The following is a 21,763-nucleotide window of genomic DNA, read 5'->3' on the forward strand; positions in this document are numbered from 1 at the left end:
CATTATAAGAATCATCTGCTTATTTATTTTACAGAGTAATGATTTAAATTGAGTATATTTGGGCACAGTAGATATTTGACACGAAAAGTAGTTGTATCAGAATGAGCATCAGAAAAATAGCAACTCATCTTACACATAATAACTAGAAAATATTATTCTGTCTGATCATTTAAGTGTTACAAATCCTGAGAATGTTATACATTGAACAAATTAGGTACTACCTTATAATTAAATCTCGCTTGGAAAGAATCCTTTAAAAAATGCTCTGAGGTACAAATCACCTATGTATTAAACATGAGTCTCTGACATTATACAAAGAGTTTAAACAAATATATCAAACAATTACAGGCCAGTGGCTCTTAAAACAGCTATCAGTCAGGTTCAAGGACACACTGTTCCACAATTTCCCGTAAGTTGGGGTTTTCCATTGCAGCTGCCACTCGCTCTTTGTCATTTATCTGCTTATTGACTGAAAAATACACAGACAAAAGTTAGCAGAAGAACTGTGTCAATATACAGCACCAGACAGTATTTTTATTAGCCTGCTGAAACAAAAACTTTAACTCCTTGAGAACTTAAACCTGTTTTTGGCTAATTACTCATAATGTAATTTCCCATCTAGAAGGCAGACTTAAGAGAAAAATATCTACTAGAATTCTACTACTTACCACATCTATTTTTTTCTTTCCAGTCCTTGTCCATACACATATTTTTATACAGTTACATTCAGAGTAAATATAATTTTGAAAATTGCTATTTTTTCCCCCATAAGCCTATATTTTAAACTACAGGGTTATTTAACATGGTAAAAGTCTTAAGTGTTCTAAAGTAATTATGAAGACTATGCTACAATGAATACCTTTAAACATATAGCCTTCTTTTTGGAAATATTCTCAAAAATGGGATTATTTTTAAGAGTATGAATATTTTTATGGTGTGATTCATATCATTGATTTACTTCCCAAAATTACTCACCAGTTTATATTGTCAACACCAATACATGAGCTATCAGTTTGGCAACAATACCTGGTATTATTATCATTGTTATTATTATTCTTTGAGACAGGGTCCTGCTCTGTCATCCAGGCTGGAGTGCAGTGGTGCAATCATAGCTCACTGTAACCTCCAACTCCTGGGCTCAAGAGATCCTCCTACCTCAGCCTCCCACAGGCATGAACCACCACATCTGGCTAATTTTCAAATATTTTTGTAGAGACAGGGTCTCACCATGTTGCCCAGGCTAGTCTTGAAATCCTGGCCTCAAACTCCTTCCCTCAAGGCATTCTCTCGCCTTGGCCTCCCAAAGTGCTAGGGTTACAGGTGTGAACCACCATGCCCGGGCAATAGCTGGTATTATTTAATAAAAACAAATACACATATATACGTACATAAAACAGGAGATGGAAAACGGCTCAATATTATTGTTATAATTTGCATTTCCTTGACTAATAGGAAAATAGAACATTTTCCATGTGCATATATTAGTTCTTCTTGCATGAATTTCCTGTTCATGTCTCTTTCTATTAATCTACTAGATCTTTTTTTAAAATTAGTTTGAATGGATCTTCATATAATAAAGGTATTGGCCCATTATGTTTTCTGTAATTAGCTAACAGCATTCTTAATAGAAGAGTTCAAAAGAGAGACGACTATATTCTTAATGTGGATTGAGTTTTCTGGGCTGCTGCTAAAATGTCTCATGTAGAAGACACACAAACATACACATATTCCTGTGAAAATATTTTCAATTTAGTTTCTTCCTACTACAATGTAGGCTCCACAAAGGCAGGAATGTATCTCAAAGGCTGAACTGTACCCACACATAGAAGGCACTTAATAAATTCTTACTAAATGAAAAACAAGAATCATAAGACTTAATACTATTGCTGCTGTAAAATCCTATCATTCAAGGAATTTCAAAACGATAACCTGAGTGGATTTAGGGTACCTAAACTCTTATTTTTCTAAATTACAGGTAGAAGCCCTCAGCTCGTGGGGTTTAAAGAAATTCAGCCCACAAAGAGTATAATAATCTACATGTCTAGAACTATAAATAGGGCATGGTTTTTAACAGTTTTCATGACAGTACCTAAAAAGTTTCCTGGATAGGCTGTTCCTCTGGAAGCAGCAGGCTTCCCTCTCTATAGCTCTCTTTTACGTAGGAGATTTTGTGTGTCTCTCTCCAGCCCTGTGTATGCCTTTCTGAGTCTTCTTGGTATCTATCTCACTGTTGCTCTTCCTCTATTATCTCTTTCTTCCATTCCTCTGCTATTTTTTCCCACCTTCTCAATTTACTTAGTGATGAAACTTAAGTACAACATGCCTTTTAAATGTATTTCTCATTATTTGCACTCTATCATTTGTAGATTAAAAACATTAAAATTATGTTTTTAATGTAACACAGGGATCATACAGAACATTTTGTTTTTTGCTTTTCCCAAACCCCACTTCTGCTATTTTTAAGTAGCTACTGATTGATTTCTCTCTGTAGGCCAGAGGGCCTCTATATAAAAAAGGTTCCCCACTCCCATTCTAATATACTAACCCAGAGAGACAGCACCTACCCCAAGATTCACTAAAGCTCTACTTGCTAGACCTTCAATTTCAAGTACACAGCTCTCTATCCTGTCACCAAAGAAAAGAAGCCTACTTACAGCTCATAAGTCAAGGTCCCTAGCACTGGATATTCTTTACAGATGTGTAGCCACTGGCCTAAACCAGTCAACATCCGTGGGCTCTAGTGCACTCGGAGTCCACTGCAAAAATTACTTCTTTGAAATGCCTAGGTTTCCTCACCTAGGAAGGAAGAGCCAATAACCAATTGTGCACTTTTTTGAAAGTAACCCAGTATATTCTTGGCTGGCGGAAGAATCCAGTATCCAAGATAAAATACTATCTGAAGTTGTTTTTCAATTATGTTTCAACATTCACTTACTGTCTTCTTCTGTTGAGTGGGTTCCTTCAGAAATGTAGATTTCCAACTGGAAAGTGGGAAAAAAAGTAACAGAAAAAACATTAACGCATCCTAAGATAAGAGAGTGAAGTGGAATGTACAGTAAATTCAAACATCTAGGGATGAGTGCCCAAATCCTGTTTCTTTTTTTTTTTTTTTGAGATGGAGTCTCACCCTGTTGCCCAGGCTGGAGTGCAGTGGCATGATCTCGGCTCACTGCAATCTCCGCCTCCTGGGTTCAAGCAATTCTCCTACCTCAGCCTCCCAATAGCTGGAATTACAGGCACACGCCACCACACCCAGCTAATTTTTGTATAATTATTTTTTTTTTAGTAGAGATGGGGTTTCGCCATGTTGGCCAGACTGGTCTCAAACTCCTGACCTCAGGTGATCCGCCTCGGCTTCCCAAAGTGTTGGGATTACAGGCGTGAGCCACTGCGCCCAGCGCCCCCCAAATCCTGTTTCTAACATCAGAGACATAGGGACAAATCCCCCACATCCTTCTCTAAAAAAAAAAAGGACTGAAATGAGTAGGATTTTTTATTTTGTTCACCTGGAAAAGGCCTGCAGGTGGTATTTCCATTAATTTTTTTATGAATACACAAAAATATCATTTTACACAAATGAGATCTCATATGTGTGGTTTTACTTAAGAATATCTCTTTTCTGCACTCTACTTCTTCCCGACTCAGTATCTAAACTTCCTCCTGCCCTGCCACTGACTCAGGAAATCTACAATAACAATCTAGTGTGGTTTCTTCCATATTCTTCTCTTTACCCACATAATCTTACACAGATTTTACACACACACACCCCCACATATCAGGGTTGGAAGTTTCTTCACATTGCTTGTTTTACAAAAATGGGATCACAATATAGTTTTCAGCATCCTTCTTTTCTCATTCATTATTATCATGCTAAATTTATTCTCAAGTATAATACTGCTTAAGCTATCCCTCCCGGCCCTGCTGCACCTATAGACATGAGCTACCCTCCAAGACCCAGAGCTTTTAAGACAACCTACAAAATTATTGCAAATCCTGTGGTAAAGAGAGTATGCTGTAATAAAGACGTCTACTTTCCAGAGAACACTGGAACATATGAACTAATTTTTATTTACTTATTTACTACTGAGATAAACATTTCTCATGAGTGAGAAAAATCATAACTTATTATAGTTAAAAGGGACCTACCTTAAAGGTCATCTAGTCCAATCTTTTTTTTTTTTTTTTTTTTTTGAGACAGGTCTTACTCTGTCGCCTAGGCTGGAGTGCAGTGGCGCGATCATGTCTCACTACAGCCTCGACTTCCTGGGCTCAGGTGATCCTCCCACCTCAGCTCCCACACTCCCACCCCTCTCCTCCCTCGTCTCTATTTTTTTGTAGAGACAGGGTGTGGCCATATTGCCCAAGCTGGTCTTGAATTCCTGAGGTTAAGTGATCTGCCCATCTAGGCCTCCCAAAGTACAGAGATTATAGGCGTGAGCCATTGCACCTGGCCCCAATCTCTTTTAAAAAACAAAACAAGCCGGGCGTGGTGGCTCATGCCTGTAATCCCAGCAATTTGGGAGGCCGAGGCAGGCGGATCACAAGGTCAGGAGATCGAGACCATCCTGGCTAACACAGTAAAACCCCAACTCTACTAAAAATACAAAAAATTAGCCGGGCGTGTATTACCAGCTACTCAGGAGGCTGAGGCAGGAGAATCCCTTGAACCCGGGAGGCGGAGGTTACAGTGAGTTGAGACTGCGCCACTGCACTCCAGCCTGGGTGACAGAGCAAGACTCCGTCTCAAAAAAACAAAACAAAACAAAACACCTTTCTCCTAGTAGCAAAACACTCTTATTCTAGACCTCAAAGCAACAGGTATAGAATCACTCTATACTGACTTACTTCAGTTTAAAATTACACAGGACTCATTATTCTAAAAGTGATAAAGGGGAAAAGGCAGCATTTATGCAGCTATTCCTATATGAACTATACTTCAGGGTAACCAATTGATGAGGGGAGCTGTTACCAATAATGGGACAAACTGAATTTATAGGCCTCTGATGTGATGCAATGAGAACACATTTATTCAGTATTCTTGCCAAAAATGCACAAACTGAATCTAACCAGGAAACATCAGAAAACTCAATTTGAGGGACAATCTATAAGATATCTGGTTTACATTCTTCAAAAATATCAAGATCATGAAATAAAGGCTAAGGAACTACTCCAAATTAAATGAGACTAAAGAGACATGGCAACTAATGCAATGTATGATGGGGGAGAGGAGCAGAGCCAGGAGGAGGGACCGCCATGAAGGATGTTACCCATTGGAATACGTGCTGTAGATGAGATGACAGTACTGTATCAATGTCCTGGTTTAGAAATTTATACTGTGGTAATGTAAGAGAATGTCCTTGTTTTCAGGAAATACATCCTATAGTATTTAGAGTAAGGGGGCATTACAAATGCACTCAAACATTTCCAGAAAATATGTGTACGTGTGTGTGTGTGTGTGTGTACATATACAGAGAGAAATTAATGATAAACCAAATGTGGCAAAATGTTAACAATTAGTGAATCTGAATCTGGGTGAAGGATATATGGAATTTCTTTGTACTATTCTTCACTATTTTATTTCTTTTCTTTCATTATTTTCATTTCAAATAAAAAGTTAAACATTGTAATTAAAACAGTTAAAAATGAAAAATAAAATTTACAGGGCATCATAAACCACTAGTATAATAATTTATTAATTTACTCAATTTAAGACATATTTATTGAGCTCCAAATATGTATAAGATCATAGCAGGAACACAGAGATGTATCATATATGAATCTTGACTTCAAGAAGCTGACAGCTGGTCAGGCGTGGTGGCTCATGCCTGTGATCCCAGCACTTTGGGAGGCTAAGGCGGGTGTATTACCTGAAGTCAGGAGTTCAAGACCAAACTGGCCAACATGGCAAAACCCTGTCTCTACTAAAAATACAAAAATTTAGCTGGGTGTGGTGGTATGCGCCTGTAATCCCAGCTATTTGGGAGGCTGAGGCAGGATAATCGCTTGAACCCAGGAGTCAGAGGCTGCACTGAGCCGAGATCGCACCACTGCCCTCCAGCCTGGGTGACAGAGCGAGATTCCATCGCAAACAAAAAAAAAAAAAAAAGAGAGAGAGAGAGAGACGTTGACAGTCCAGGAGGGAAGATGAAAAACAAACAGAACACAAGTTAGAAAAGGACACTCTCTACATCAGAAGACAAAGAAAGAGCCACGGGGCTGGGTGCAGTGGCTCACGCCTGTAATCCAAAACACTTTGGGAAACCAAGGCGGGAGGACTGCTTGAGCCCAAGAGTTCAAGAACAGCTTGGGCAACATAGTGAGACTCTGTCACTACAAAAAATAAAATTAGCTGGGCATGGTGGCATATACCTGTGGTTCCAGCTACTTGGGAGGGTAAGGAGGGAGGCTCACTTGAGCCTGGGAGATCAAAGGTTCAGTGAGCTGTAATCATACCACTATATTCCAGCTTGGGCAACAGGGTGAGACCCTGTCTTTAAAAAAAACAAAAAGAAAGAGCCACGGCAATTCAAAAAAAGAAATAGCTTTAGTTACAGAAATCAGGACTAGTAGTATGGAAAGGTGAATACAAAAAAAAAAAAAAATTTAAAAGATAAATAAAAATTCATCTTAAAAAGAAGAAAGAAATCAGGACTGACATCATGGAAAATAAAATAGTATTTCACTGGGCCTTAAAACGTGGGTAGGATTTGGCCAGGCCCAGTGGTTCATGCCTATAATCCCAACACTTTGGGAGGCCAAGGCAAGATGATCACTTGAGCCCAGGAGTTTGAGACTAGCTTGGGCAACAAAGAGAGACCTCATCTCTACCAAAAATTAAGAAAAAATTAGCCAGGCATGGTGGTGCACGCCTGTAGTCCTAGCTACTTGGGAGGCTGAGCCTCGGAGATAGAGGCTGCAGTAAGCAGTGATCACACCACTGCACTCCAGCCTGGGAGACAGAGCAAGACCCTGTCTCAACAGCAAACAAAAAAGATGTGTAGGATTTGAACATATGAGATGGGAGGAAGGGAACTCCAAGTAGACAGGGTACTCTGTGTAAAGGCTAGGTAGCAGCCAGGTAGAGAAGGCATATTGCCCAGCAATTACAAGAGGCAGTAAGAGACAAGGCCGAATCATTCACGAGCTATAACCAATTACTATAAATTAACTGTGATATCCATATTCTTGGTCAATAGTAGGGTTAAAAACATCTTCCTCAGATTATCACACCAAAAGCACAAGTTAAAAAATTAAAAACAAATTAGACTTTATGAAAATTTAAAACTTTTGTACTGTAAAGGACACCATCAAGAAAGTGAAAAGGCAACACACAGAATGGGAGAACATATTTGCCAATCATATCTGATAAGGGACTTGTATTTAGACTATATAAAGAACTCTTATAATTCAATAATAAAAAGACATCCTTATTTTAAAATGGGCAAAGGATCTGAATAGACAGCTCTCCAAAGATATACAAATGGCCAAAAACCACATGAAAAGGTTCTCAACATTATTAGCCATCAGAGAAATAAAAATCACAACCACCATGACAGCAGGGTGCAGTGGCTCATGCCTATAATCCCAGCACTTTGGGAGGCCGAGGCAGTGGATCACTTGAGGCCAAGAGTTCAAGACCAGCCTGGCCAACATGGTGAAACCCTGTCTCTACTAAAAAAAAAAAAAAAATTAGCCGGGAATGGTGGTACATGCCTATAATCCAAGCTGCCTGGGAGGCTGAAGCACGAGAATCGCTTGAACCCTGGAGGCGGAGGTTGCAGTGAGCCGAGATTGCACCACTGCACTCCAGCCTGGCGACAGGGCAAGACTTTGTCTCAAAAACAAAAACAAGGCCAGGCACAGTGGCTCATGCCTGTAATCCCAGCACTTTGAGAGGCCGAGGTGGGTGGATCATGAGGTCAGTTCAAGACCAGCCTGGCCAATATGGTGAAACCCCGTCTCTACTAAAAATACAAAAAATTAGCTGGGCGTGGTGGTGGGCACCTGTAGTCCCAGCTACTCGGGAGGCTGAGGCAGGAGAATTGCTTGAACCTGAGAGGCAGAGGTTGCAGTAAGCTGAGATGGCGCCACTGAACTCCAGCCTGGGTGACAGTGAGACTCTGATTCAAAAAACAAAAACAAAAAACCATCACTTCACACCCACTAGAATGCCTGTAATCAAAGATAATAATAAATGTTAGCAAGGATGTGGAGAAGTGGGAACGCAGAATGGTGCAGCCACTGTGGAAAACAAACAATTCTTCAAAATGTTAAACACAGAGTTACCATAGGACCAGGCGATTCCACTCACAGGTGGAAAAGAAATGAAAATATATGCCTACACAAAAACTTATACATGAATGTTCATAGCAGCATTACTCATAATAGACAAAAAGTAGAAACAACCTAAATGTCCATCAACTGAGTAACAGACAAGCAAAAACCACTGAATTGGTACACTTTAAATACCTGAATTGTGTGGTATGTGAATTATATCTCAACAAAGCTGTTTTACAACAACAACAACAACAACAAAAAAATACATCTTTCTTACCTTATGTTTAAATGGTAAACATCGCTGAAGTTTTACTCTTAAGCACAGCCCTGTGGAGGGAAAATCACACCTCCAATTACCTCTTTATTGCTTCTTATTGGTTCTTGAAAAAGCATACAACTGCGTTTATGTGCCCCCATACAACACAGTTGCTGAAAACAGCTTTGGCTCAATCCAGAGCAGAGCTCCTTTGAGGCTGGTACCACGCTAGGAAATTTAATATATAATCTTACATATTCCTTAGGATAATCCAATAAGCTATTACTAATCCCCTTCTACAAATTATTAAACCAAAGTCACAACGTAACTTCCTCAAGGTCACTGAGTTACAATAGTGGCAGAATTGGGATTGGAACCTCTGACCACTGGAAAGCCCAGGCCATTTTTACTACATCAGTTGGCCTTCCAGCAAAAGTTAATTAACTCATTAAGCTTTTTTTTTTTTTTTTTTTTGAGACGGAGTCTTGAACTGTCGCCCAGGCTGGAGTGCAGTGGCATGATCTCGGCTCACTGCAACCTCCGCCTCTCGGTTCAAGCAATTCTCCTGCCTCAGCCTCCCAAGTAGCTGGGATTACAGGCGCACACCACCACACCCAGTTGATTTTTATATATTTTTGGTACAGATGGGGTTTCACCATGTTGGCCAGGCTGGTCTCAAACTCTTTACCTCAAGTGATCCGCCTGCCTTAGCCTTCCAAAGTGCTGGGATTACAGGCATGAGCCACCCCACGCGGCCAATTCAATTAACTTTTTAAAATGCCCCACAACAGGCCAGGACACGCAAAAAAATAAAACAAGTCAAAGCCATTTTTAAAGGGCCACATAAAACCTCTCAAATTTGTAATCCTTTATGCCTGCAAGGTACAAATACAGTAACTTCTTTAAAACAAGTTCCACTGAAGTTCAGTTTATCATCCCATGCTAAGACACATCAACAAAACCTCAAACCATACAGCAATACAGCAAGATATAATTGTTAGACTACCTATCTTTTAGGGAGGTAATAACTTGGTTTTGGTTTTCTAAGTACCATTTGGTTTTCTAAGAGAATTTTTTGAAAAATCCCAAAACAGGGAAAAGGATTAGATGAGATATAATGAGGTGGTGCCTGCCACAGGGTCTTTATTTACTTATTTTTTTGAGACAGAGTCTTGCTCTGTCGCCCAGGCTGGAGTGCAGTGGCGAGATCTCAGCTCACTGCAACCTCCACCTCCTGGGTTCAAGAGATTCTCCTGTCTCAGCCTCCTGAGTAGCTGGGACTAAAGAAGCACGCTACCACACCCACTAATTTTTGTATTTTTAGTAGAGACAAGGTTTCATCATGTTGGCCAGGCTGGTCTTGAACTTCTGACCTCAAGTGATCTGCCCGCCTCGGCCTCCCAAAGTGCTGGTATTATAGGCATGAGCCACCGCGCCCGACCTTATAGAGCCTTGAACACAGTAGTTCTATAATAAATATTAGAGAATTCTAAAGAAAATATATCATTTCCTTAAGAGGGTCTCTCTTCAGAGGATCTGCCTTAAAGCATATCTGGGAGAGTTCCTCTTCCCCTGGCCCCACCATTGTCTCCTTAATTTGTTATCTGTGTACTGTCTGAATATCCTCATGTATTTTAGTCACTATTGGTAGGTGTTTTACAATTCGCAAAGCACTTTTTTGAGCATCATTATCCTCAAGAGAGGTAGTACAGCATAACTGAGATACTTTGGGTTTCAAAAGTAGCTTCACTACATACTCGCTGTGATCCTGCATAAGTTACTTAACCTCTCTGAACTTCAGTTTCCTTATCTGCAAAACAGGTATTATAGTATCAGCTGGGCAAGGTGGCTCATGCCTGTAATCCCAGCACTTTGGGAAGCCAAGGCGGGAGGATTGCTTGAGCCCAGGAGTTCAAGACCAGCCTGGGCAACATAGCAAGACCCCATCTCTAAAAGTAATAATAATAATAATAATAATAATAAAACATTAAAAATATATATAATATCACAATATATACGGTTGCTATGAGGAATAACCTGTTATGCAATGTGTTTAAAACAGTACCTGACACATAAGTTTACAATAATAGTATAAAAATAATTACTATAAATAGTAAAAAATAATAGTATAAGATATTACTATTTTATACTATTTTATAATTTTCATTTTACAGCCAAGAAACCAAGGTAAGTGATTTAACATTACTTAGCTAACAAGTGGCAGAGGTAGAACCCAAACCTACACCTTCTGACCTCCAAACCCTAAGACCCTTCCCATTGGACCGCAGCTGCCTTCAGCCGTTCTTATCTGGAATAAGTCACCACAAATGATTATCAACTTGTTTCCCTGCCTTATCCTCTTGTTCCCTTGGAGTCTTCCTTGTCAATCACTTACCAAGGTAACACTGAGTAGGTGATACTCTTACTCAGGCACCTTTCCAGGCTAGGACTACCTGCTCGGGAGGAATATCTGTTAACACATCAGACAGACGAAGGCCTCTCTCAAGTTTTCCAGCTGTGTTGACTGAACAAAACTACTAAGATACACTATTATACAATTCTCTAAAAAGCCAATAGGCCGGGCGTGGCAGCTCACACCTGTAATCCCAGCACTTTGGGAGGCCGAGATGGGCGGATCACTTGAGGCCAGGAGTTTGAGACTAGCCTGGGTAACATGAAGAAACCCCATCTCTATTGAAAATACAAAAAATTAGTTGGGCATGGTGGCACGCGCCTATAATCCCAGCTACTTGGAGGCCGAGGCATGAGAATCGCTTGAACCCAGGAGGCAGAGGTTGCAGTAAGCCAAGACAGCACCACTGCTTTCCAACCTGGGCAACAGAGCAAGACTCTGTCTCAAAAAAAAAATAAATAAATAAAAATAAAAAATAAAAAGCCAATGGTCTTAGCTGAAATACATAACAAAAGGGCTAAGACAAAACTTTATAGAGGAAGTGTACAGATCTGAAATATCAACTATAATCTAATGTTAGCACCCTTACAGAACAGTTTTTATTTCATGCACTCTCCTGATATTTGTCCACGTACACATTTTTCTATAACTGCAATCACGATGCAATTTGAACTTATTCAAGCTTTTCATGTTTTTTTTCTTTTTTAAGAGATTGCTAGTTTCAAACTCCTAGGCTCCAGTGATCCTCTCGCCTCAGCCTCCCAAAGTGTTACAATTACAGGTGTGGGCCACCACGTCTGGTGAATATTTTCTTCTATAAAATTAGTTCCTTAATTCCTGCGTCAAACAGTATAAACTTCCAAATAGGGATTTACCAATATATACCATGAGGCTTCAAAATACTTACATAATCTAACCCAATTATTCCACGTATAGGAATTTATCCTGACGCAATAATGAGATATATAAAAATACATATATAAGGCCAGGCACGGAGGCTCACCCCTGTAATTCCAGCACTTTGGGAGGCCAAGGCAGGCGGATCACCTGAGGTTGGGAGTTAGAGACCAGCCTGACCAACATAGAGAAACCACATCTCTATTAAAAATACAAAATTAGCCAGGTGTGGTGGTGCATGTCTGTAATCCCAGCTGCTTGGGAGGCTGAGGCAGGAGAATCGCTTGAACCTGGGAGGTGGAGGTTGTGGTGAACCAAGATCATGCCATTGCACTCCAGCCTGGGCAACAAGAGTGAAACTCTGTCTCAAAAAATAAATAAATAAAAATATTTATATATAAAGTTGTTCGGTCAGGCGCGGTGGCTCACACCTGTAATCCCAGCACTTTGGTAGGCCAAAGAGGGCAGATCACTTGAGGTCACAAGTTCGAGACCAGCCTGGCCAACATGGTGAAACCCCGTCTCTACTAAAAATACAAAAATTAGCTGGGCTTGGTGGAGGACGCCTGTAATCCTAGCTACTCGGGAGGCTGAGGCGGAGAATCACTTGAACCTGGGAGGTGGAAGCTCCAGTGAGCCAAGATTGCGCCACTACACTCCAGCCTGGCCAATAAAGTGAGACTCTGTCTCAAAAAATAAAATAAAATAAAGTTGCTCATCACAGTATTATTTACAATTGCAAAAGGCTAGAAGTAGTCCAAATGGTTACAAAACTTCTGATGTATCAATATGATTAGCATGTAACCTATAACTATATAATTAAAGAATATTTAATGATGGCCAGGTATGGTGGCTCATGCCTGTAATCCCAGCACTTGGGGAGGCTGAGGCATGTGTATTGCTTGAACCCAGGAATTTGAGACCAGCCTGGGCAACATGGCAAAACTAGCCAGGCATAGTGGCACCTGCCTGAAGTTCTAACTTTTCAGGAGACTGAGGTGGGAGGATCACTTGAGCCCGGGAGGTGGAGGCTGCCTGCAGTGAGCCGAGATCGTGTCATTGCATTCCAGCCTGGGTGACAGAGTGAGACCCTGTCTCAACAACAAAAAAAATTTAAAAAAAGAAATATTTAATGAGAAAAATAATTCATGTATTTCATGCTATTACTTAACTCTTACGACTCTATAGATATCCTTAATATTCCTATTTTACAGATAAGGAAACTGGGTCTTGGAAAGGTTAAGTAACTTGCCCAAGCCCAGAATACGGTACAGCCAATAGACCTGGAATTTTAGCCCAGAGCATATATTCTTTTTTTTTTTTTGAGACGGAGTCTTGCACTGTAGCCTGGGCTGGAGTGCAGTGGCGTGACCTTCGCTCACTGCAACCTCCGCCTCCCGGGTTCAAGCGATTCTCCTGCCTCAGCCTCCCACGTAGCTGAGATTACAGGCGCCCGCCACCACGCCTAGCTAATTTTTTGCATTTTTGGTAGAGACAGGGTTTCACTATGTTGGCCAGGCTGGTCTCAAACTCCTGACCTCGTGATCTGCCCGCCTCAGCCTCCCAAAGTGCTGGGGATTACAAGAGTGAGCCACTGCACCCAGTGACATTCTTTCATAATAGCTGGGTTTTTTCTTTATGTTTTTGTGGGGTATCAAAATTACTGCCAATAAACATGTTACTTATATAATTTAAATAAATGTTAATTTTAAAAATGAATTTGCTGGCTGGGAGTGGTGGCTCACACCTGTAATCCCAGCACTTTGGGAGGCCGAGGTGGGCAGATCACCTGATATTGGAAGTTCAAGACCAGCCTGGCCAACGTAGTGAAACCCCATCTCTACTAAAAATACAAAAAAAATTAGCTAGGCTTGGTGGCGGGCGCCTGTAATTGCAGCTACTTGGGAGGCTGAGGCAAGAGAATCGCTTGAACCCGGCAGGCGGAGGTTGCAGTAAGCCAAGATTGCACCATTGCGCTCCAGCCTGGGTGACAAGAGTTAAACTCCAGCTCAAAAAATAAATAAATAAATAAATTTGCTATAGGTTCTTGAACTCTCCATTTAAGAACTCTTATATGTCAAAATATTTTAAGACACCCCCTCCACAACACCCACAGCAGTACTTTCAGTATCTGTTCGTTCACAAATTGTCCAATGACCAAAAATAACCATGCATTCAACATTCAGTAATGCTTTTTCTAGCAATGGGATTTTTTTTTTTTTGAGACAGAGTCTTACTCTGTTGCTTAGGCTGGAGTGCAGTGGCGCAATCTCAGCTCACTGCAACCTCCACCTCCCATGTTCAAGCGATTCTCCTGCCTCAGCCTCCCAAGTAGCCGGGATTACAGGTGCGTGCCACCATGCCCAGCTAATTTTTGTATTTTTAGTAGAGATGGGGTTTCACCATGTTGGCCAGGCTGGTCTTGAACTTCTGACCTCAAGTGATCCACTGCCTTGGCCTCCCAAAGTGCTGGGATTACAGGTGTGAGCCACCATGCCAATGGGAATTTTTTTTTTTGAGATGAAGTTTTTGCTCTTGTTGCCCAGGTTGGTGTGCAATGGCATGATCTCAGCTCACTGCAACCTCTGCCTCCCAGGTTCAAGTAATTCTCCTGCCTCAGCCTCTCACGTAGCTGGGATTACAGGTGTGTGCCACCATGCCTGGCTAATTTTGCTTTTTTTTTTTTTTTTTTGGGAGATAGAGTCTCGCTCTGATGCCCAGGCTGGAGTGCAGTGGTGCAATCTCGGCTCACTGCAAACTCCGCTTCCCGGGTTCACGCCATTCTCCTGCCTCAGCCTCCTGAGTAGCTGGGACTACAGGCACCCGTCACCATGCCTGGCTAATTTTTTGTAGTTTTAGTAGAGACAGGGTTTCACCATGTTACCCAGGATGGTCTCCATCTCCTGACCTCGTGATCTGCCCGCCTCGGCCACCCAAAGTGCTGGGATTACAGGCGTAAGCCACCGCGCCCAGCCTAATTTTGTATTTTTTTTAGTGGAGATGGGGTTTCACCATGTTGGTCAGGCTGGTCTCAAGCTCCTGACCTCAAGTGATCTACCCACCTTGGCCTCCCAAAGTGCTGGGATTACAGGTGTGAGCCACCACACCCGGTCACCAATGGGATTTTAATAACCACAATAATACCTATGGATTCACAGACCTCCAGTCCCTCAAGATGTGGCCTATATGGTGGAAACCACTAGTAGAGGGAACCCAGATCAACCAGTGAGAAAAGACAGAAATCACAATAGTGGAAATAATAACGAAATAGCGACCTTTTCAATCTTTTTTATAAACTTGTTGCTTTTTAATAGGTGAGATAGTCCCATGGTTTGAAAATGTAAAAACATAAAAAGCTATAAAGTCTCCCTCCCACCCTTTCCCCCATCTGCCCAGCTCCCACCACCACTATTACCCGCTAACACCCTTATAGCTATTCATTTATGTATTAATATTATTCAGGCATATGCAATCAAATACAAATGTATGTTTTTGCTTTTTTTACACAAGTGATAGCAAAATGATACTTGCTTTTATTTCTTAACAGTATGTCATAGAGATCTCTCCATATCAGTACATGCAGAGCTTCTTCATTCTTTTTTATAGCTGCATAGTATTCCACTGTTTATATTCACCATCAATGATTATTTAATCAATCCCCTACTCATGAACATTTGGTTTGAAATAAAATCCCTTTATAACAAAGCATATGTTCAAAGACATTTATTGTACCTGCTAACAAATCCAAAATACTGGGAATCCAACCTCCTACCAGGACTTCTACCCATACTATGTAGAAGCCAGAAGAGTCACTGAAAGGAGATGGTGATGGAAGCAATGCTAGTCTGACACCACCCACTCCAACCTCCAGAACTGAGGAAAAGCACTGGCCCACATGCACTTTCCATTAATTGTGGGCATATATACCTGGGAGGGGCAGCCTGACATAACTAAAGGAGAAGCAGATTTGGAGTCAGGAGACCTGGGTATGAGCCTTAGTTTCACCATTTCCTGGCTACCTGATTCTGTGCAAGTCACTTAAACCCTCTGAGCTTCAGGTTCCTCATCTGCAAAATGAAGATAATAATATTTTAACTCAACAAGCTAATTGTGAGGACTACAGAAGATGAATACACGAACATACTCTGTAAACCATAAAGTGTAATACATACACTGTATGGTTTTTCAACAATGATGTAAATTGTTATTATGGGTCAATATCAGCAAGAATAACTTAGAATTTATATAAATATACATGTATGTACAGAAAAACTTACCAATAAGAGTCGCCAAAGAGCAATGAGGTACTGTTGGCGTGAACCTGATAATAACCAGATATTCTTCTTCATTTATCTCCTGAACTTCCACACAACTTTCCGAGACCACTTCCAGTTCTTCTAAAGTATTGGGCTTTTCTGGGTCCCGGATAGTTCTAATCAAATCTAAAGAATCATCAGAGATAAGATATTCTATTAAAACATGACTATTCTAAATAAAGATGATTTTGCCAGGCCTAATTTAAGCACTGACTTCTCTTACATTTAAGCAAATACTACAGCAACTCCCAGGTTTCTGACAGAAATTTTCACTACTGGTTTCCTCTTGAGAAAACTGTTTTCTTGGATTATAAGACCACATCCAGTTTCTCTAATCGGACATTGCAGAGAAAATATAATAAGAATGGAAACAGTGTCATGGAAGCTCAAGAGGAAGAAATAACTTTCAGCTTGAAAGAATGTGGTTATCAGGCTTTATAGGAGCGGAATCTGAATCAAGCCTTGAAAAATAGGTAACATTTCAATATTTGACATTTAAAGTGAAGGAAAGTAGCTGGGCAAGGTGGCTCATACCTGTAAACCAACCACTTTGAGAGGCAAAGGCGGGAGGATCACTTGAGCTCAGAAGTTCGAGACCAGCCTCAGCAACATAATGAGACCCCCGTCTCTACAAAAAATACACACAAAAATTAGCCGGGTGTAGTGGTGCAGGCCTGTGGTCCCAGCCACTCAGGAGGATCGCTTGAGCCCAGGAGGCAGAGGTTGCGGTGAGAGCGGAGATCGTGTCACCGCACTCTAGGCTGGGCAACAAAGCGAGACCCTGTCTCAAAAAAAAAAAAAAAAAAGTGAAGGAAAGTAAAGTAAAGAAGAAGAACCCTAGTTTGCCTGGAAGCAGGCATAAGTGAAAGGTGTTTTAGAGTATGAGATTTGGGTCTGACCATCAAGTGTCTTTTACAGCCAGCTACCGGCAATAGCAAGTCCTCAAGAGGTTTGAGACAAGTGACATGGACAACGCTGTGCTGTCAGCTGGTAACTCATCATCAGCTGCTAGACTCAGACTAAAAAGCAGAACCAATGATACCAGCTAAAAACACCAGGCCTAAAATAGTATCTAGGACAACACTGGCAGAACTAAAAGAAACAGAACGAGGAAGAAATTTGGGTGGGGCATAGAGCAAATGAGTTCAATTTCACACAGAATGATTTTGAGGTCCTTAAGGGGTTATCCAATGGAGTTTTCTAGCAAGTGGTAAACTGTAGCATAGGGTTTAAAACAGCATCAAAGCTAGAGCGGTTGTCAAACCCACAGGATTCACAAAGAATAAGTAGAACCTTGGCTGAACATTGGAATTACCAAGAATGTTTCAAAACAAACAACAAGGCCGGGCGCAGTGGTTCAGGCCTATAATCCTAGCACTTTGGGAGGCTGAGGCGGGTGGATCGCCTGAGGTCAAGAGTTCGAGACCAGCCTGGTGAACATGGTAAAACCTCGTCTCTACTAAAAATACAAAAATTACCCAGGCGTGGTGCCGGGCGCCTGTAATCCCAGCTACTTAGGAGACTGAGGCAGGAGAATCACTTGAAACCAGAAGGCAGAGGTTGCAGTGAGCCGAGATCCCGCCATTGCATTCCAACCTGGGCAACAGAGCAAAAACTCCGTCTCAAAAACAAAAACAAACAAACAAAAAAACCTGATGCCTGGGCCCCAATTCCAGAGACTCTGATTTAATTGGTTTGCTGGCCTTTGAGTTTTAAAAATTTCTCGGGTTGTTCTTAGGTACAACCAAGTATGAGAATCAGTGGTATAAAGAAAAAAGAGACCCAACAGATCCATGCGAAGCACCTAACTTAGGGATCAGAATGAGAAACAAAAGCAAAAAGAACTAGAGGGAAGAGAGGGATGGTTAATAACATTAAATGCTGCAGAAAAATTCAGGCTCATGAGAGCTAAAACAGGTCTTTCATTTGTCACCCCAGCCAGCTGTAAGAAAGCAGTTTCAGTAGAGAGGGGGTGGGCTGAAGCCAGCTTGCAAAAGGGGAAGCAAGTAGGAACTGAAAATGTCTTCCTAGGGCCTTAGCTGGGAACGGAGGGACAGGAAAAGGACAATGACTTTATAAGGAAGCTAGAACAATGACAAGGATAAGGGCAACTTTGAGAAGAGAAATTGAAAATATAAGTTGGGAGGAGGGGAGACTGGTAAAATAAGCAGAAGGGAGTGGGATCAAATATTTAGAAGTCTCGGTTGGCCTTGGAGAAGACAAGATTTCTTTCTTACTCTGAGGCTGGAGAAAGAGATGAAGGAAAGGAGAACAATAAGGAGAAATGGTGAGGTAGAAAGGAAAGGAGCAGAATTTTACATAGAATGTGCTTGAGGTTCTCAAATCTGAAGTTTTGTTTTATTATTTATCACACAAAATTATATGTAATCAGAAATGCAACTGGGAAAAACAAGAACAAATTCTATTTTCTCTTTAATTTGCTCCTGGGCTTGTCACTTGATTAGAAACAGAATTTTGCCAAACATGATGGCTCATGCCTGTAATCCCAGCACTTTGGGAGGCTGAGGCAAGTGGATCACCCACCTGAGTTCAGGAGTTCAAGACCAGCCTGGCCAACATGGCAAAAACCCGTCTCTACTAAAAATATAAAAATGAGCCGGGTGTGGTGGCATGTGCCTGTAATCACAGCTACTCAGGAGGCTGAGGTAGGAGAATCACTTGAACCCAGGAGGCTGAGGCTGCAGTGGGCCAAAATTGTGTCACTGCACTCTAGCCTGGGTGACAGAAGAGACTCTGTCTCAAAAAAAAAAAAAAAAAAAGAAAGAAAGAAGCAGAATTGGAAAACATAGGCAAGAAAGTCGACAAAGCTTCTCTTTCACAGAGCTGTGTTATCATGGGACTTAGGGAAACAGAGTTTTCTGAAAAGGAATTTTCTGCCTCTCATACTAGGCTTTCTCCCCATAAGGCTCATTTAATTGTATTTATTCTTTATATGCCACTAAACCCTGAAATTAAATATCATCCTTATTAAATTTCTCTAGTTTTCTAGTTTCTAGATTTGAGAGGTTTGGCTTTACTTCTTTAAAAAGAAAGAAGGGCCGGGTGTGGTGGCTCATGCCTGTAATCCCAGCCTTTGGGAGGCCGAGACAGGCAAATCACTTGAGCTCAGGAGTCCAAGACCAGCCTGGGTAACATAGCAAAACCTCATTTCTACAAAAAAATACAAAAATTAGCTGGGCATGGTGGTGCATGCCTATGGTCCCAGTCAGTCAGGAGGCTGAGGTGGGAGGATGGCTTGAGCCCTGGAGGTGGAGGCTGCAGTGAGCAGTGATTGCACCACTGCACTCCAGCCTGATTACCAGAGTGAGACCCTGTCTCAAAAAAAAAAAAAAAAAAAAAAATTTAAAAGAAAGTTCTCCTCATATTACTCCCCACACTAACATTCTTCCACAGCTCTGCACTATTAAAATTCTTCATTTATATTTAAAACCTTCAGTATCCAACTGCATCCCACTACCTAGAACAATGTTCAACCACATCTCCACCTTTAACCACAAACCCTATCCTATAGCCCCATCTATCTGTCATTTCCTATCTTCTTACCTCCATGCTTTTAAGTTTCCTCTTAGTATGCCCTCTGACCCTCTACATATCTAGATCCTAATTATTCTTTGAGGCCCAACTCAAGTGGCTCCTTCTCTTTATTTCAAAGTCTTTCTAGATCCCCTCAGTCAGAGACTAGTATCTCCCTTTCTCTGAATTTCTGTATCTCTTATTCAGTCTACAGCCTTCTATTACATACTCTATTTTTGCATATATGGGTTTCCTTCAATATCAGTTTGAAGACTAGAGTCACTCTCTTCCAAAGTTGTATCTCCAGTGCCCTACCATCCCTAGATTATGTGGACAGAGATCTGGCAGGACAGGGATGTGGTCTGCTTTGTGGAGATCATTTCACTCACAATTATCATCTGCCTGGAGGCTGATTAGGTAAGTCCTGCCTCTAGTAAGAGAGGTCAACCAGATTAGCTCCCAGAGTATTTCCTAACCCTGGCTTCCTTCTACTGGCCTATAATCCTTACTTGAATTATATTTGTATTCTATGGTTAGATCTCTCAATATTATATCCAGTCTTTTCGGTTTTCAAAAACAATACAACATAATTAAAAAAACAAACAAACAAAAAGTTGTAAGGCAATTGTGAAGTGGTGGAAAGTGCATTACGGTTAGAACCAGTAGACACAGCCTTTGCTTTTTGGCTCTGTTCCTTACTGGCAGTGTGACCTCCAGGTAGTTCTTTAACCTTTGTTTCCTCATTTGTACAATAAACATGGCCCCAAGGGTTAAACAAAATATTTAATATGCAACATGGAAGAGTGTGTATGTGTGTGTGTGCGTTATGTGTGTGTACACAAGGCCTCGCTACAAGAAGCCAATCTCGTTCTCTTCTTTCGGGGACCTCTGCTTACTGACTTTGCTGGATAGAGTGGCTGTGACCTTGGGCCAGTCCCCAACTCGACTGTCACCCAAAAGCGCCCTCAGCGGTAGCAAGAGTGCGTGTCCAGGAGCTAGAGAAGGAGGCTCTAGTAGTGCAATCAGGCCAGCTTTGCTTCCTAACCAGGCACCCTAGACTTGTGGTCTCCCCACAAGTCTTGGAATGGTTACTAAGACGTAGGCCACACGTGGAGAATGAAGCTTTTAAGACCTCTGGGTTCGGCTTGCCCCAGGTTTACGAAGAGCCCAGTTCCCAGAAAGACCCACACCCCCCACGTGACTTAGGACCCCGAAAAAAGCGCCTGCTACGCCCCGGACAAGATCTGGCCAAAAACAAACAAACAAACAAACAAAAAAAGGTCTCCCCTCCCAGCCCTCAGGTGAGGCCATCATCCCCGCACCCCTCAGCTCCGGCCTGCACCTATAACGCCAAATGCTGCGCTGGGTAAAATTAATTACCATAAACCTCTAGCGCTTTCTCTTCCATGATCCGGGGCTGCCGGGCAGCTCCCGGCTCAGAGAGGCCGGAGAGCCACAGGACTCTGCTCAGCGTCCAGGAGAGCAGCCCGGACACCCGCTGCATCTTCACGCTCAGCCATCCCTGGCGACTGTCCCAATCGCGCCACCGTCTCTCAGCAGCCTCGGGATTGATCAACTTCCTGGTCTTCAAATGGGCCGAGACAAGCCTAAAGGTTCAGGAGAGCAGAGAATAGGCGGGGCCAGACGGAGTAGCTCGAAGGACCTAGGGAAGGGGCCTCAAGGACTACAAGTTCCAGCGTGCTTTGCTCGATTTCGGCGGGACAAAAACAATCTTCGCGGCTCGTCAGCACATTGCATGCTGGGATGCGTGAGCTATTTTCTTCGGAAGGCAGCGAATTGTATTCTGGGACTTGTAGTGTCCGCCTGGTAGAAGTGGATGTAACGGTCTGTTAACCGCGACTGACTCACTCAGTATCCGTGATAAGTTAAAGATGAATCCTGAAGGGGTAGGGGAAAGGAGATCTTGAGTTCTAGTGCTGGAGGAGGTTTCCAGCACGGAGACTCTTTACAGTTATTTCTCCGCGGGATCCGCTGACAGCCAACGTCTTTCTTACTTCCTGATCGGACAGGAAGTAGGTTTCAGTTGCTGTGAAAAGGGATGTCATGGGA

The 21,763-nt window shown here is 41.9% G+C and overlaps 1 protein-coding gene across 7 annotated transcripts; it reads right to left on the reverse strand.

Moving 5' to 3' along the window:
- Positions 1-2: 2 nt before the first annotated feature.
- CIAO2A (cytosolic iron-sulfur assembly component 2A) lies at positions 3-21,427 on the reverse strand. Of its 7 annotated transcripts, none has more exons than XR_008539604.2 (6): positions 21,074-21,427; positions 16,121-16,285; positions 8,555-8,604; positions 2,936-2,981; positions 2,655-2,796; positions 3-469 (listed from the first exon to the last, which is right to left on the reverse strand). XR_008539604.2 is itself a non-coding variant. In XM_054667662.2 (6 exons), the coding sequence occupies exons 1-6, from the start codon at positions 21,074-21,076 to the stop codon at positions 372-374; spliced, it is 456 nt and encodes a 151-aa protein (XP_054523637.1). In that variant the 5' UTR covers positions 21,077-21,427; the 3' UTR covers positions 3-371. The 7 variants fall into 7 exon arrangements, 6 of the variants coding, with proteins under 6 accessions (XP_054523637.1, XP_510469.2, XP_003314753.1 ...); XM_054667662.2 differs by lacking the exon at positions 2,655-2,796 and adding an exon at positions 16,694-16,787; XM_510469.7 differs by lacking the exon at positions 2,655-2,796.
- Between the last annotated feature and the right edge of the window lie 336 nt (positions 21,428-21,763).

This window comes from Pan troglodytes, chromosome 16 (genome assembly GCF_028858775.2).
Source record: "Pan troglodytes isolate AG18354 chromosome 16, NHGRI_mPanTro3-v2.0_pri, whole genome shotgun sequence".
NCBI classification, from domain to species: domain Eukaryota; kingdom Metazoa; phylum Chordata; class Mammalia; order Primates; family Hominidae; genus Pan; species Pan troglodytes.